The following is a 16,683-nucleotide window of genomic DNA, read 5'->3' on the forward strand; positions in this document are numbered from 1 at the left end:
ATGATGCCACTGAGCTACATCCCTGGCCCTTGCATGAGTTTTATGGTTATGTGATGATGGATTACATTGATTAATTTATGAATAATGAACTGGGCTTAGGTGTTCCTGGGATAAATGCCACTAGGTTACGATGTATAATTCTTTCTGTATGCTTAAATCTATTTGATAATATATTGTTACGGAATTTATACTTATATTCATAGTGGATATTGGTTTGTAGGTAGTTTTTTTCTTTTCATGCTTTTGTCTAGTTTTGTTATCATTTGTAATATTTTGAAAGTGGACAACATTTATAATGACTCTTTGAGCAAATAAGTTCAGGTATGGGAACTTGAAAAAGAGTCCAGTGGGGAAAAGGAATTCAGGGAATTAGGGAAATGAAATACTGTTCTTTGGCTAGAAATATTGTTATTTGGATGAGTGTGGGACAGTATAATAGAGCAGATTCAGAAAGAGGTGGTAGGAAAAATAGAGATGGGGATGAAGTATCACAGTCATAGAGAGAACAGTTAGCATAGTTGGGGGCCGGCCGGGGATTTGGCTCAGAGGTTTAGCCACCTGCCTCACAAGCGCAAGGTACCGAGTTCAATCCCCAGTACAAAAAAAAGTTAGCATAGTTGGTTTGTGGAGAATCTGAATAATGATGTGGTAAATCTGGGATTGTATTGACTATAAAGAAAGGATTAAATGTAAGGAGTATTGGATCTTGGACTGGATCTTGGACCTGGAGATGAAAGGAAGACCAGGTAGAAGGATCAATCTTGGGTAGAAAATTGGGTGACTCTCTCTGGAGTTGCTGGGAAGGAGAATGGATTGGAATGGAGAGAAAGGGATCCTTAGAAATTGTATAGTCTGGGAGTAACCCTCCTCACACTTTGGGTGGAGCAAGGAGGTATCCCTAAGGCTAAAGGGACAGTAATTCTACACAGAAATGGGAGCAGGTATCCTCTGCTGGCGCTCTGTCAGTCTAGCTGTGGAGATGAGTTAGAATTTTGTTTAGGTCCTTAGCCCAGGTTTTTTTGGGGTTTTTTTTTTTTACTCATTTTTTTGTTTTTGTTTTTCAGAGACTCATGAGAAGCATAGATGCATGCCTATAATCCCAACATTCTGGGAAACTGAGACAGGAGGATCGCAAGTTCAAATCCAGCCTGGGCAGGATGCTGTCTCAATTTAAAAAGGACTGGGGTGTCATTCAGCATGAAAGGCCTAGATTCAGCCCCCATTTAACACCCCCCCACCCCCCCACACATAAAGAGAAGTCATTGGAAGTTCTTGGCATCAGCTTTAAAGTGACTGACCATAAGAGGACCTTTGGCGCTACATCCTTTGCCGAGCCAGATGTTACTTACTAGTTCAAGCCAGGTGACTAGGACAGGAGGATTGCCTCAAATTGGAGGCCAGCCCAGGCTACATAGCGAAATCTAGTCTCAAAAAAAAAAAAGGAGTTTGAGCTAATTATATACAGCCTTTTCCAGAAAATAGAAGAGAAGGGACCCCTTTCCAATTCATCGTAAGGTTCTGATACTAGCACCAGACAAGGACTAGCAAAGTCATTCTTCTTCCTCATGCCTTGTTGTAGGACTCACACAGGGTGCTGCTCTTCTGGTGGGGCTGTTCTAATAGTCAGGTAACTATTTTCTGTTCTTTTTACAGCTGCAGCCGTCTCCGCCAGGTTCAGAGCATCTTGACCCAGAGCAGCAAGTCTCAGCCTGACGGGGTCCTCTGCATCCTAGGTGAGTAGTTTTTACAAGGTGGGACCCAGTGGAGCAACTTGGATTCTTGTCAATAGTGTCATTATATGATAAACTTTGAGTTAGTATCCTTCCCTTAGTTCTCATTCCCCTGATAGCTGCTGCTGTTTGAATGAGGTTGGATAAGAGAGATACCCTGAGAGAGAGAGTGCCCTTATCTTTCCTGGAGCTCCTTCTGCCACAGCCCTTCCTCTTAGTCTCTCAGAGACATCACTTCCTGCCCTTGACACTTGCTTCTTGCCTAGGACTATATCTCCGGGACTTCACAGACACCCAGAACAAGGTAGTGTATATACCCGAGGGTTGGAGAAGCAGTGGTAAAGGCTGTACTGTTTCACTGCCTTTTTATTTGTCTCTGACCCAGCCTCACTAGAGTATAAGCTTTGGGAGGACCATTTGCAGAGAAAGCATCCAGAACAATATTGGGCCTTGCTCCTGATAATTTGTGAAATGATGTGTGTTTGTGATTGCATCCACTTGTCTTCTTCATGACTTTGAATTCTTTTCAAACCAATTTAATTTTGCCTTTATTTGGTCCCATATGTTTTAGTAAAAATCTCTTTGAAAGGTGAATATGTTTCAGATCCCTATTGTTAGACTAACTGGAAGTATTCTGAGATCATTAATAACCAATGTAAAGACTTGTCCTTAAGAATTGCTTTCAGAAGCTGGGCGTGGTGGCGCACGCCTGTAATCCCAGCACTTGGGATGCTGAGGCAGGAGGATCACTGTGAGTTCGAGACCAGCCTGGGCTACTTAGTGAGTTCCAGGTCAGTCTCAAATACATAGTGAGGCCCTAAAAAAAAATAATAATTGCTTTCAGAAATTAATGGCCTCAATAATCTGTGCTGTTTGATTTACTCAACCATATAGATTTTAGAATCTAAGAAGGACAACTGATGGCTGAGATGGTTTTATTATAGAGTTTGTTCCTTAGTACAAAATCGGTCTGAGCTGCTGCCTTTGGCCATCAGGATTTTTGTTTTTGTTGTTGCCTTGGTTCTTTTAAAATTGTCTTTCCATGCAGTGAAGGCTGGCCTCAAACTTCAGTGATCCAGCTTGAGTCCTGGCATTGCAAGTGTGCACATGCAACTAAGCATCAGGGTTTTGAGGCAAATTACTGGGACTCATTTGTATGTCACCGTACAGTGCAGCTAATCAAAACGTTTGTCTTGCAGGAATTGATAGCAGGTACAATGAAGGCTGCAGAGAGCTAGCAAATTATCTTCTGTTTGGTTTATACAATCAGAATACCAGTGATTTTGAGAAAACAGGATTTTCTGAAGAAATTCTAGATGGTAAGTCTACTGTATATTGGTAAACTATGTGATAAAAGAGTGGATGGTTTATTTCTTTGGATCTTTATTTCATGATCTTCTTGTAGAATAACATCAGACTTAAAATAGTCCAGAGTCTCAGTAGATTAAACCGAGGACCTTCACACCGAACTACAGCCCCAGCCCCATTTGTTTGTTTGTTTGTTTGTTTAGAGACAAGATCTCACTAAGTGTCTAAGTTACCCATGGTGGGCTCAAACTTGCAGTCCTTGTGCCTAAGCCTCCCAGAATATGGGTGCCCCCATATGTGGCTAATTTTTGCCTTGTAATAGTGAAAAATCACTTTTTGTTGTTGTTCGTATATTAATATGCTCCTATTGGTCACCCACTGGATAAGAGACTAGCAATAAGTAGTGTTCAGAATATATATTCATTGGGTAAATCAGCTTTGGGGAAGAAAGTAAACATCAGTGTTTAGCTTTGTCTCTTCTGGGTGAGGCATTGGTTTTCCTCATACTTGCTCACTGCCTCTATATGCTGCAGGTTCAGATTCTATGCTGGTGTCCAGTGAAAGCACTTTTAGTTGTGATGCAGGGACGAGCCTGCAAGGCTGTACCTACAAGGAAGACTGCGTGTGGATCTTTGAGTTGTGGAACAAAGGCTCTTTGTCTTGGCTGTCTTTGGGAGTTGTTTTCTATGTGACTTAATTCATGGTGATGCCTGTGACTACAATGCAAGCTTTCTGCTTACATTCCCCCTTCCTCTGCTCTGAGACACTCTGCCTGTGTTGGTGCTGCTGTGGGCTGTTGCCCAGGAGCTATCTCTGATATCACAGACTTAGCATCATGACTTGTGTGCTAGATGGGTCAGGACGCACAGGAATAGGCAAAGAAAACTGGACAAGAGACAAATAGCTCTTGTGAAGCAGCTGGAGGAGCATGAAAGCAGAAATCTGATGTGAAATGATCTTGCTTGAGTATAGTTCTTCTCAGCTAGCCCTGTGTTGTTCCCTGGAGGATGTTTTTCAGTGTCTGAGGTCATTTTTTTAATAAAACAATGGGATAGGGTGTGCTACTGGCATCTACTGGATAGAGGCCACTGAGCCTACTGAACATCTCTTAAGGTGGAGAACAACCCTCAATGACAAATAATTGATTACCTGATCCATACTGTCAGTGGTACCAAGGTTGAGAAACCCTGAGTTAGTGTATGTGAAAATTCTTTTGTCTTAACCTAATAGTTTTTATCTTATCTTTAAGGTTATATAGTCTTGCAGATATATAGTCTTATCTTTATAGATTGATCAAAGCTCTCCTTTTTATTAGGAAGTACAGCAAGTCAATAGAAATTACTCCTTCCATTAATTTTTTTTTCAATTCAGATTTGATTTCAGATTTTCATTAAAATGTTCTTTCCTTATGCTGTACAGCAGCTGGTCTTTTGGAAAGAATTAATCTTGGTGCTTGTACTAGCTACACATTTCCCAGCAGCCAAAGTTGCTAAGGACATTACACTACTGAAAATAAGGAAATAGTTTAAATTTTCAGATATATGCTTTTTTCCTTATCTTTGTCTTTATCTTGTTACATTCCATAATAAAGTACTTAGTAAATGAACATTTTTTCCAAATTAATAAATTCATCTTTAAATCCAAATAGAAAGTTGAAATCATCAGAAACATGCCTCTGCATCTCAAGGGGAAAAGCCAATATGAGTGTTTTGTTTTGTTTTGTTTTTAACTTTAAAAATCTTTTGTATATCCATCTTAGTCTCTTATATTTGCTTCTTTTTCCTGACTGTGTACGCTGTTAAACTTGTGTTTATAATGATGACATCGGAGTGTATTGCGATCCTGAGAATGGTCGTCTGTGAGTGATTCAGAACAGGGCTTTTGAGCTGGTGGCCAGGAAGCCCAGTGCTGAGAAGGGAGAGGCATCCTCCTTCTAACCCTTAGCTACCCTTTGAGTTTGCACTTTCTTAAGAGTGAACAGTGAGAAAGCTGCTCCTCCTGTGTTTGCTGAAACTCCTGGACTAATGAGGTATGGATCGAAGCCACTTAAAAAGCTAACATCGTAGCCAGCTTTGTTCAGGAGGCAACCCAGTTGTGTGCTTAGCTGTGGTTAGTATTCACTGGGCTTAGTCCCTTACACGTGCATAATGTGTTTTCATAAGGTGTGGTCTGTCACACTGTACTGCTGTGTTGGAATTGCTATAAACCTTCTACATCTGGTGCTCCTCCCCGCTGTGCATCTATCTTTCTCACCTCCAGCTGCCTTCTCTGACACCTTTTAGCTTCCTCTTGTTAGAAAGAGGCCTAGTGCTTCTGATCTCAGAGAACTCATGGAATAAAGGCTCTACTTTTCTTCTCTTGGTATGACTGCTTTCATTTTGTGTTTCCATTTTTCAGACTGCTTTAAATATCCCTGGCCCATTCTGTTAACCTCCTGCTCTTCTGTTAACTTAGGCTTAGTTGCACCCTTGGCATTGTTTACTTGATCCATCAATGTTCTTTAAATCTGGAAGTTTATGGTCTATTTACAGAAGCTATTTCCACTCACTTCTGCTTCCTTCCTCCCAGCCTTTCCTGTGTACAGAGTTCATTGCCATATACAATAACCCTTCCCAAAGCTGATATGCAGTGTGCAGGCCCAAAGTTGCCTGAAGCCATATGAGCCAATGGCCCAGAGCTTTAGACACTGGTATTTGTGGAAGAACAGTCATTGGCCATAGTTCATGCTCTCTTTTCCTATCCTACTGGCTTTAGGTCATGGAATTTCTATTTAGTATTTACAGTATCTGGGCAATGGAGTACACAGGTGTGTTTGGTACCACAGATTTACTCTGTTGAACTTTGCAAAGCACTGTGTTTCAGAAAATGAAACTTGTTCTTTTGACCTGTTTTGTGCTGACATTACCATATGCAGAGGGTCGTGGTGTGGGAACATTGCATGAAAATCCTCACTGTCAACACTTGAATGTTCTACAATCACTTGGAAGCACATTGCCTGATTAAATAATTTTCATTTAGAGTTTTGTTATGTTATTTTTATTTTATTTATTTATTTATTCATTCATTCATTTATTCATTTATTTATTTATTGAGACAGGGTCTCACTATGTAGTTGAGACTGACCTGGAACTCACTATGTAGTCCAGTCTGGTCTCAAACTTACAGTGATCCTCCTGCCTCAGCCTCCCGAGTGTGCTGGGATTACACGCGTTCACCACCATGCCCAGCATTGTTATGTTATTTTTAAAGTGGTTTTAATTTGTGTGTGCATGTGTGTGTGTGTGTGTGTGTGTGTGTGTGTGTGTATGTGTGTGTGTGTGTGTGTGTGTGTGTGTGTGGATGTGTTTTCAGTGCTAGGGATGAGCTGAATCCAGTCCCTTGCATGTGCTAAGCAAGTGCTCTACCATTGAGCTATCTGTCTAGCCCTTAATAGTTTCACTAATTTTCTGGGCAGGAAATGTCTAAAAGAAAAGCCTTTGACAATCTTGCCTTTTCACTTTGTTTTTCTTACAGATGTAATTATGTTGATTAAATCAGATAGTGTCCATCTATATTGTAATCCTGTCAACTATCGCTATCTCTTACCATATGTGGCACATTGGAGAAATCTACATTTCCACTGCATGACTGAAAATGAGGTGAGGAGAAAAGATAGAATAGGCATTTCTTTAAGGGAAGCTGGTATATAATGAGAAGTCCCCCCCAAAAAAAATCGAATTGCAGAATGTGGGTACGTGAAAATGGTTCTTTAAGAAGAAAGTTTCACATTTCATTATGGAGGCCATCTTTCAGATAAATTGCTTGCCTGCAGGAGACTTGGGGTATGGGATTCAGATTAAGACTTAGAAGTAGGCTTGTGAACCTTCCTTCCTGCCCTGCTGTCTTTACCAGCCTTAGCCTATTCTCTCTTGGATACATGCCTAGGGATTGTACTCAGAGAATTTTTCAAGTTTCTTGAGATTCCTAGCTTTGGGTTTCTTAGTATCTGTTTCTGTTTCCTTTTGGGTTATTTTTTTTATTATTTATTTGTTTGTTTGTTTGTTTGTTTGTTTTGGTACTGGGGATTGAACTCTGGTCCTTGTGCTTTTGAGGCAGGTGCCAGAACCACTAAGCTAAATCCCCGGCCCCCTTTTTAAGGGTTTGACTAGAAATCAGACTGGGATTTAAGATTTAGGATTTCATGGAAGTTGTGGTCCACTGTTGGTCAAGAACCTTACTTTCCATGTTGAGAATTTGGGAAGACAAGTTTGATCTCCTGTGTTTAGTTTTGTTGATCCATTTTGACTTGATTTTTGTATATGATCTGAGATAAAGAATGACAAGTATTTCTAACCAGCAGATTTAATAAATTGGCTCTGAAAACAGTACCTTGGGTATAATCCTCTTTACGTGCCATTTAGGACAACCCTGGTGCAGTGCAGAGAAAATATGGAACTTTATGTGATGTCTAATCAGAGCCTATTTTGCTTTCAATTTTTTTCTTTAGTATGAAGATGAGGAAGCTGCAGAAGAGTTTAAAATTTCCAGCTTTGTGGATATGGTTAGAGACTGTAGTAAAATTGGCATTCCTTACAGCTCCCAAGGCAAGTATCTGACAACAAGGCAATTAAGAACCTTGCACGGATGGTGTGTGATTCGAATGTCCTAACTTCTTTCATTGGAGGCATTCAACTAGGAAACCCCATGACTCATTTTTACTGAGGCAAAGGATCAAGCAGGGCAACATTTGGGGATTTTCTTAATGTAAGCTTGGGTTCATAACTATGGAGTTTCCACAGCAAAATAGCAAGTCACCCATGGTCAGGTAAAAAAATTGGTAAGGAATTTAGCACAGTTGACATTTGGATTGTATCACTTATTATATAGCATGTAGATATAGGACCTCTTGGTAATAAAAATAATACTTTGGATAGCCATTTTAAAATATGCTGATGGTAAGGTTCAAAAATTATGTGTGGAACATAGGAAAATAAGTTTAGTAGTATTGGGGAAGCCTTGCATATTAAAGCTGCTATTACAAGAAAAGAAAATTTTTGATTTAGTAGTTTTCCTCTGAGAAAGTTGGTTGGCTGTGTTTCTTGAGGGAAAGGAGCCAACTTTGAGTCTGTTAATAATTATACTCAGTAAATGATGCAAGTCAGTTGTAACAGACTGCTATTTACTATTTTTCACTTAAATACTTACTTAGGAAACCAAAATGTGAAAACATATTGTAGAGAAATCTGAGTTATGCAGCTAACTTGTTCATGGTTTAAATTTTTATTGGCTTTCCTATTTTATTTCTAGTTTCAATATCTAACTTTTATCTGTTTGAAATTTATTTTGCTGGATGAGACCTTAGTGAACTTTTAAGAAATGATGTCTGTCTAACCACATTAGATCAGGTTTAGACTATAATATCCAGGATGGCATTTGATATGTGTTGTTGTATTTGATTCTTCTAGGTCACTTGCAGATATTTGATATGTTTGTGGTAGAGAAATGGCCAATTGTACAGGCCTTCGCACTTGAAGGCATTGGAGGAGATGGATTTTTTACCATGAAATATGAGGTATGTGTGAAAGCAGTATGTTTGGTTTTTTGTTTGCCACTGGGCTGTTTTTATAAGGGCCAATGAAGTGAGTATGCATTATTATAACACTCTGAAAAGTTGGTATTAACCTCCCAAGGGCAAGGAGCAAGTTTAAAAACTTGAAATAAAAAACAATTGCTGTTTAAGGCTGGTTTAAAGCTATTTCCAACTTAGCTTTTGTCTTCTCTTCTTAGAGCTCCTCTCTATTCTTCTCCCTATGTTCCCCATCTAAGTTAACTGTTCTTCTTTCCACCCCTCTAGCACTTGAGGCAGTCCTCTTACAACTTTTAACATCGTATTTCTGCACACTTGTCACACATGCTCCACTTACCCACCCACCCTGATGTCTGAACTGCAAGCTTCTTGAGTAGAAAAACAGCCTTGTTGTTGCTGTTGTTTGTACCTCAGAAATTCATATAATTTGAGAACTATTGAAGAACTATGAAAGGAACAGCACTGAATTTTGTATACATACAATGTACTGGAGGAAATAAAAGAGTTAGCTTTTATGGCAAGAACAGTATCTTTAGAAAATTTAAAAAAAAAAAAAGTATAGTGCCTGTGATTTCAGTGTTCCTCACATCTAGGAGATGACCAGTAGATATTTGTTAAGTGAATTAATGAGTTTGTATGAGAGAAGCATCCTCCAGAGCAGATTATGAAAGTTGGCCTGGTAGGTTAGCAGCACTACCACAGGCATTCGTGTGCCTCATAGCCTCAGGGTCTTGACCTGCCCCAGCAGAGAAAACCTGGCAAGGGCAGCATTGCCATGCTAGAAATGAAGACATCTTCTTAGGGAGAGAGTAGGTGGGACCTTTGGAAGCAAGGCACAGGGCTAATTCCTGTCCCTCTTTCTGAGAAGTAACAGCTTCCCTAGAAAATTGGGGGGTTGCTTGCCCAGCAGGACCGGACCATGGCACACCACTGTGGAGCAGCATGTCCTGGAGGGAAGCTACCACTTGGACTTCACTTTTCTTGTTCCCAAACCACAGTATTCTGACTACAAGTAGCAGAATATCAACTTGGCTGTGGGAGGTACCAGTGACAAGAAGTAGTGCTTTCTAATTCAGAAGAGAGGGAGCTTAAGGGAGAAAGGCTTCAGGGGCAGAGTGGAAGGTTAACATTTTTACAATAATGGTTATATTTATTTTTAATTAATGGTATGAACTAAGCATCTATAGAATGCCTGCTATATGGCAGTTACTATTTTAAGCGCTTTGTATGAATTGACTGATTCAATTCTGAACAGTTGCTCTGTACATCTCTTATTTACAGAGAGGTAAATAAATTTCCCTGAGTTATAGAGGTAGTAGTTAGCAGGCTGAGGTTAGTCAGAGGGTCTGGCTTCAGGGCCTGTGCTCCTGACCCCCAGTCTGCAGCTAGCAGCATTGGACAGTGGTGAGCTGGAAGACTACACAACTGATGTGGCATACGTGAGACAGGCTGTCTGACTCCCTCACCATGAAGTCACATTCACAAGGAGCAAAATCTTCCCATAAAACCTTTGAAGGGCAATGTGGAGCTTTACTGTAGCATAGTACTTTAGGGGGTTCATGGGTTATAAGGAGGAAACAACATAGGTATAAGTCTTCTGTCAAGGCCCTTTCCCCTTACTCTGCCCTTCTAGTATTTTAAGGTGTGAGGCAGTTTGTTCTGCACATCAGCTCTGCCAGTGTTCTTTCCCTACAGTCAGACAACTTGGTGATTACCTATGCCAGAAAGGCTCTTTCCTCCTTTGAAGGGTTAGAGTTGGAGAACTGCAGATACTTACAATGTAATAACTTTTTCTCATGGTACTGGGGATTGAACCCAGGGCCTTGTGCATGCTAGGCAAGTGCCCTACCACTGGGTTCAAATCCCCAGTGTCATAAAAGAAGGGGTGGGGAGGGATGGGAAGATTATAAGTCTCCAAATTTATAGAATTAAAATTTGTATTAAACACTAGAATAATCAAATTCAATCCCCTCCCTCAAATCTAATCAGTTGACATTTAAAAAGCTGTTCCAGAATATGGAGGAAGGGGTCAATTAGAATCAATCAATGTGGAAAAAGATGATAAAAGGTAGAATGGAGATGGAGACTGGTGGTACTAAAATTGAAGAAATTAAGTGATGATTATTATGGAATGACCTATACCTCCCTCTGCCACCTACCCTTTTCCCCTCAGAGTGACAGGCAGTCTGGCATTTGTCACTTTCACCCTGAATAAACAAATAACAGAAAGTAGATACTAGAATTTTCTTCCTGAAACAAACAAAAAAACCCACCAAAAAAAATATATGAGATAATGATTTTCATGAAATTAAGCATCAGGCATTGAGGATTAGTGGCTCCCTGAGATATGAAAACAAGTGAGCCCCATGGTTGCTCTCACGTACAATTTTGAGAGAGTTCCCACACCATGCATAGGGAGGGTGTACCCAGCTAGAGCCTAGTGTACTCCCTGAGTTGGTAGATGCAGCTAGGAGTTCCAGGACACCAAGGCAGCAGAATACCAAAGAGGAAAGAACTGTGCCGAGCAAGAACTCAGAACTGCAGAGTCTCCCACCTGTATGTGGAGTATTCCCCAGAGCATTGATCACTGCACTCGTGGGTGAGTTAATTACCTGAAGCCAAAGGAAAACCTATCGGAAAAAATCTGAGAACAATGCCTCATGTGTGCTCAGGGCTAGGAATGGTACCTATTCCTTTTAGTCTGGAAAAACATTCATAGGGCATTGGGTGCAGTACTCGGGATGATTTTGTCTCAGTTGTAGGAAATAATTAGTCCTAGACTAAGCACTGCTTCAGACCCTCCCAACAATTAATAAAAATGCAAATCCCAGGAAGATCAAAATATTTCCAAATATCTGCATCCCAGAACAAAGCATGAAAATCTTTATTTATAGGAGCACAAAAATATCTAGTACCCAAAAAGGTAATGTTCACAATGACTGACATCCAGAGATTATCAGGTTAAAAAGAAGCAAGAATTAAGTGTGGTAGTGCGTGCCTCTAATCCCAGCACTCTGGGAGGCTGAGACAAGAAGCTCACAAGTTTGTGCTCATTCGACAACACACATGCTTCACAAATTTGAGCCCAGACTGGGCAATTTAGAGATTTAATGAAGCCCTATCTCATTTTAAAAAATTAAATAAAAAAAAAAGGGTTTAGAATATAGCTCAGTGAAAGAGTCCTGGGTTCAATTCCTAGTCCTGCAAAAAACAAACAAAACTTCTATAGATGAAAACTACAGTGTTTGAAATGAAAAACATACTATCTGAAGCAGGGCACAGCGGTTCATGCAGCAACTTGGGTGGCTGAGGCATGAGGATTGAGTTCAAGGTCAGCCTAAGCAATATAGCAGGATCCTGTCTTAAACAAAAACACTAGTTGAGATTAACAGCAGATTGGACAGTGCAGAATAAAAGATTAGTGAAAGTGAAGCCATAGCAGTAGAAATTATCCAAGATAAAGCCCAGAGAGGTTAGAGAATCCAAAAAGAAAAGAACATCAGTGAACTATCAGTCAACTATGAAGACAGAATAAAGTAATGTTAAAAATCAAGAAAAAAGTTTGTTTACTATTAATCCTTCTTAGAGTTGGGTGTTACGCTTCAGCAAGAAAGAGGAGACAAGAAAGCCAGAAAACCAGGTCCATCATCCACAAGCTCTGAATGTTAGCAAAGAGAAGTGTCAAAGTGAAAGTTGTATCTGTGTAACAAGCTTGCAGGCCAGAGTAAAGCAGTAGGAAGAAAGGAAATTGATGGATTATTTGGTATGCTTAAGGCAGATCTCAGTTCGGAATGATGCCCTCTTCTACCCCCAAACATTTGACAGTGTTTATAAATACTTTTGGTTTGGCTTTCAGGACAAGAGCAAGGCTATACACATGTAGTGAATGGAGAACTAGGATACTACTAGGAATCTTGCAATGCACAGGGCTAGCTCCACAGGCTAAGAAATACCAGACCCCAATAACAGTAGTTTCACTGTTGAGAAACCTGATAAGAAGCAAATTGGGGGGGTGGAGGCTGAGAAAAAGAGATTGAATTTATTTGTTAAAAAAAAAATCTTGCAAGTGAAAAAAATGAATTTGTTTATGCATCTAAGAAAGACAAATCAAAGTGGAATATAGTATGCACTTGTGCTTAATAATTAGTATTATAAACTATAGTGATGTAACAAAAATAGTGATATCTCATGATGTATGTAGAGAAAAAGTGTGGGAATGGAGATGAATGTAAAAGAGCAGTGTTTGCCATAAATTAATATTTAACTGCTAAATGTAGCGAGAGAAGTGTATTATTTCAAAATATGGAAATAAATACCAAAAAAAGCTATGTCACATACAGGAACCTACATATACTATAACATGAGCTAATATTAATAAAATAAAAAAGAATATAAATCAGGATAGGGGAATTAGAGGAGGAGGGAGGCAGGAGGATTTAAAAAAAGAAACAAGCTGTAGTAAGTACATGTACCCACCCCCCAACATGATTGTAAACTGCATATAATAAGATATTTTCAACTTTTTGTTTTTGTTTTTGTTTTTGTTTTTGTTTTGCTTTTTGAGACAGGGTCTCACTGTGTAGTTCAGACTGACCTGAAACCCACTATGTAGCCCAGGCTGGTCTCAAACTGACAGCGATCCTCCTGCCTCAGCCTCCCCCTGCCTCAGCCTCCCAAGTACTGGGATTACAGGCATGTGCCACCATACCGGGCTCAACTTTTTAAATAAAAAAAGATACTAGAACTTCAGTAGTTTCTTCTGAGGAGTGAGACTAATGTAGGGTTGTGAAAGGTTGTTATGCAATGCCACAGCAAACTGTTTGTATCATTGAAAGCTCTACCATTGTGTTTTTCTTTTAATGTATGAGTTGTGTTTTTCTAACTAAAACCTCAGTATTCAGGTTGAATTGCAGTATTGGCACTTTGGATTAAATAAGTGGGTTTTTGGTTGCAGTTTGGGCACTTGGTTTCTTAAAAAATTCATCATCACTGGAATAGGGGATTACAGTTTTTTATTACAAGTATTTTGTACTGTTTGATTTTTTTAAAATCATGGACATAGATTATTTTGATTGAAATTTTATTTCAAAGGCAAAAATATATAGCATATGCATGTGTTTATGCATGTACATATAATGTGTTTAAATATGTATGTGTTATCATAGAAGATAAAAGATATACCAAAGGTTCTGAAAGTTTCCTTGAATGCGAAAGCATTTATTAATATTTATAGGTTCTAATATACTTAATAATTGATAATGCAAGCCAGGCATGGTGGCTCACACTGGTAATCCCAGCACTTGGGAGGCTGAGGCAGGAGGATTGCTGTGAGTTCAAGACCACCCTGGGCTGCATAGTGAGTTCTAGGTCAATCTCAACTACATAGTGAGACCCTGTCTCAAAAAAAAAAACCCAAAAATTGATAATGCAATTATTAATAGTAGTTTGTTATATTATCGATATCAATATATTATCAATATGTAATCACACTAACTTTATACTAAGATTGTAATTTCTAAACATTAGAAAATGGGCCGGGGATTTAGCTTAGTGGTACTGTCACCTGCCTCACAAGCGCAAGGTTCCAAGTTTGATCCCCAGTACCAAAAAAAGAAAGAAAGAAAATAATTCAGATTGTCCTAACAACTTGATTTCATTTATTTCTATGTTTTTGCCCTTTGTTACAGCTGCAGGATGTGAGTTTGAATCTTTGGAATGTCTACAGCAAGATGGATCCTGTGTCGCTGGAGAACTTGGTTACAGAAGTAAGGAGCCAGCAGTGTTTAAGAATAGTACATGAAAGGAGGGCAGGGGAATGGGGAAAAAATAACAACCAGGATACATCATGTAAAAGTACAAGATTGTTTACCTTAAATGTACCAGTAAACTTAATGGAAAAAAAAAATGGGCTGGGGATATAGCTCAGTGGTCTGCTGCCTGCCTCACAAGCACAAGTTTGATCCCCGGTGCCCCCCCCCAATTTTAATATTTAACCATTAAAAAGCAAGAATAGTACAGCCAGCTCAGTTATACACTAAAGCCAAGTATGGTGGCACAGGACGGAGGCAAGAGGGTCACCATGAGTTCACTGCCATCCTAGGCTACATAGTGTTCAAGTCCAGCCTGGATTACAGAGTGAGACTCTGTCACAAACAAACAAACAAAACAAGACACTAAACAGATTTAATTTGAAGAAAAGGTATGATTTAATTTGCTTTAGTCAACAAATAGAGCAATTTCTTATGAGATTGTTGTCCTGAACTCCCTCTTCCACTTTTGGTGAGGAAACCTCACCTGTGGCAAAACCAGGACCTCCTTCCTTACCTGGCCTTGGGTGTAAGGCTTCACCTTTCTGTGGGACTGGACTTCCGTAAAACAAGGCAGAAGGTGTCTTTTGCTTGTTTTGCTTGTTTTGATATGAAAAGATGGGATGTGGCTGATGGGAATTAATTACAACAGGAGCCCCAAACTTGCTTTGTAGAGAGTTAGAGAGTAGTATTTTTGGCTTTGTGTGCCCTGTGTTTGTTGGAACTATTCAGCAGTGCCGTTGTAGCCCATTGTAGCCTAGACAATGCTTAAACTCATGGGTGTGTCTGTGTTCCAAGGAAACCGTGTTTACAAAAATAACATGACCCTCCCAGGCTATAATTTGCCAACTCCTCAGACATGAATTGTTCATCAGAACTTTGGAAAAAATTTTCAGGTGAGGGGATTTGCAGTAAGAAATAACAAACAAAACTAAAATTATAGAAACAAGTACCATGCTTAAGCAGCTCAGTAGTGTCACTTGATGGACATGGATGAACGTGCATAATCAAAGACTTGAGTATTCAGATGTGTTGGGTTTTTAAAAATTGGTAAAGCTTTACCTGCTGTATACTCTGTGATGTTTGACTTTGTTCTTCCTATTTAGAATAGGGTAGACTACAATGTGTTACTATCAATTTTCGTTTTGTTTTATTAGTACCAGGGATCAAACTCAGGACCTTGCACTTACAAGGCACGCATGATCCACTGAGCTAAATCCCTGGTTGATACTATCATTTTTCATGAGGATCTGCTGGGAGAGGCACAAAGTAATTTAGAATATCAGTCTCTCCCTCCCCTTCTTCTCTTCCCCCTCCACACAGGATGTTCCAGGATTATCTTGAATTTTTTCTGCCTCAAACTTGGAGCCAGTGGTTACCCTAAGGCATTCATGTTAATTTTAGTGAAGAATAGCATTCAGAGATCATGATCTGTGTGCTACATGTTATATGATACTGTGGGACATTGGTTCTAGGTCCTTTGAATGGGCAGAGTAAAAAATAAAAGGATAAGAAGAAAATGAAAATATACAATTTCAAAACTTTTATTTCCCTGGAATAAGTTTAAATCTAAGTACTGAAAAAGGCATACTGTGCCACAGAAAATTGTCCCAGGATGGTCAACACTGGGACATATCCTAGTAAAGTTACAGTACTAGGACTAAAAAAAAAAAAAAACACCAACCAACCAAACAAGAAATTTAACAGGCCGGGCATGGTGGCTCACATCTGTAATCCCAGCACTTGGGAGGCAGAGGCAGGAGGGTTGCCGTAAGTTCTAGGCTAGCCTGAGCTAAATAATAAGTTAAGGGTCACCCTAAACTACAAAGTAAGACCCTGTTGTAAAAATCCCTTCCCCCAAAAACTTTAAACAGAATACTCTGGTAGAGCCAGGCATAGTGACACACACCTGTAATACCTAACGCTTGGAAAGCTGAGGCAGAAGGATTGCTGCAAGTTCGAAGCTAGCCTGGGCTAGCAAGACCCTGTCTCAAAAAAAAAAAAAAAAAAGCTTTGCTAGTTTAAAGGAAAATTCAAACTGGCCATAGAGTTTTTTCACATCAGAAAAAAAGTAAACACCTATAAAATATCCTTTAAAAAAGTAACCTCAAAATTGAGTCAAGGTTTTGTTATGTAATCCAAGCTAAGCTTGTACTCAATATGTAGCCTATGCTGGCCTCACACTTGAGATTCTCCTGCCTCAGCCGCCTGAGTGCTGAGCTTACCAAGACTGGCACCACACTCACCAACCTCTTTGTGTGTGTGTGACTGA

At 39.6% G+C, this 16,683-nt stretch overlaps 1 protein-coding gene across 3 annotated transcripts in view; it reads left to right on the plus strand.

Annotated features, from left to right (window-relative positions):
• The first annotated feature begins 1,652 nt into the window (after window positions 1-1,652).
• Window positions 1,653-16,683, plus strand: part of CUNH20orf194 (chromosome unknown C20orf194 homolog) — a 107,465-nt gene continuing 92,434 nt past the window's right edge. For 2 of the 3 annotated variants that reach the window (XM_019205550.2, XM_019205551.2), the window contains exons 1-5: window positions 2,976-3,049; window positions 6,552-6,676; window positions 7,525-7,621; window positions 8,483-8,589; window positions 14,292-14,369. In XM_019205550.2, the coding sequence (XP_019061095.1) occupies window positions 6,560-6,676; window positions 7,525-7,621; window positions 8,483-8,589; window positions 14,292-14,369 (399 nt within the window). In that variant the 5' untranslated portion in view covers window positions 2,976-3,049; window positions 6,552-6,559. Of the gene's footprint in view, window positions 1,734-2,929; window positions 3,050-6,551; window positions 6,677-7,524; window positions 7,622-8,482; window positions 8,590-14,291; window positions 14,370-16,683 lie in introns of those variants that run through there. The other variant, XM_019205552.1, reaches the window with a different exon arrangement.

Source organism: Fukomys damarensis, unplaced genomic scaffold (genome assembly GCF_012274545.1).
Source record: "Fukomys damarensis isolate Sample0158 unplaced genomic scaffold, DMR_v1.0_HiC HiC_scaffold_7, whole genome shotgun sequence".
NCBI lineage: Eukaryota > Metazoa > Chordata > Mammalia > Rodentia > Bathyergidae > Fukomys > Fukomys damarensis.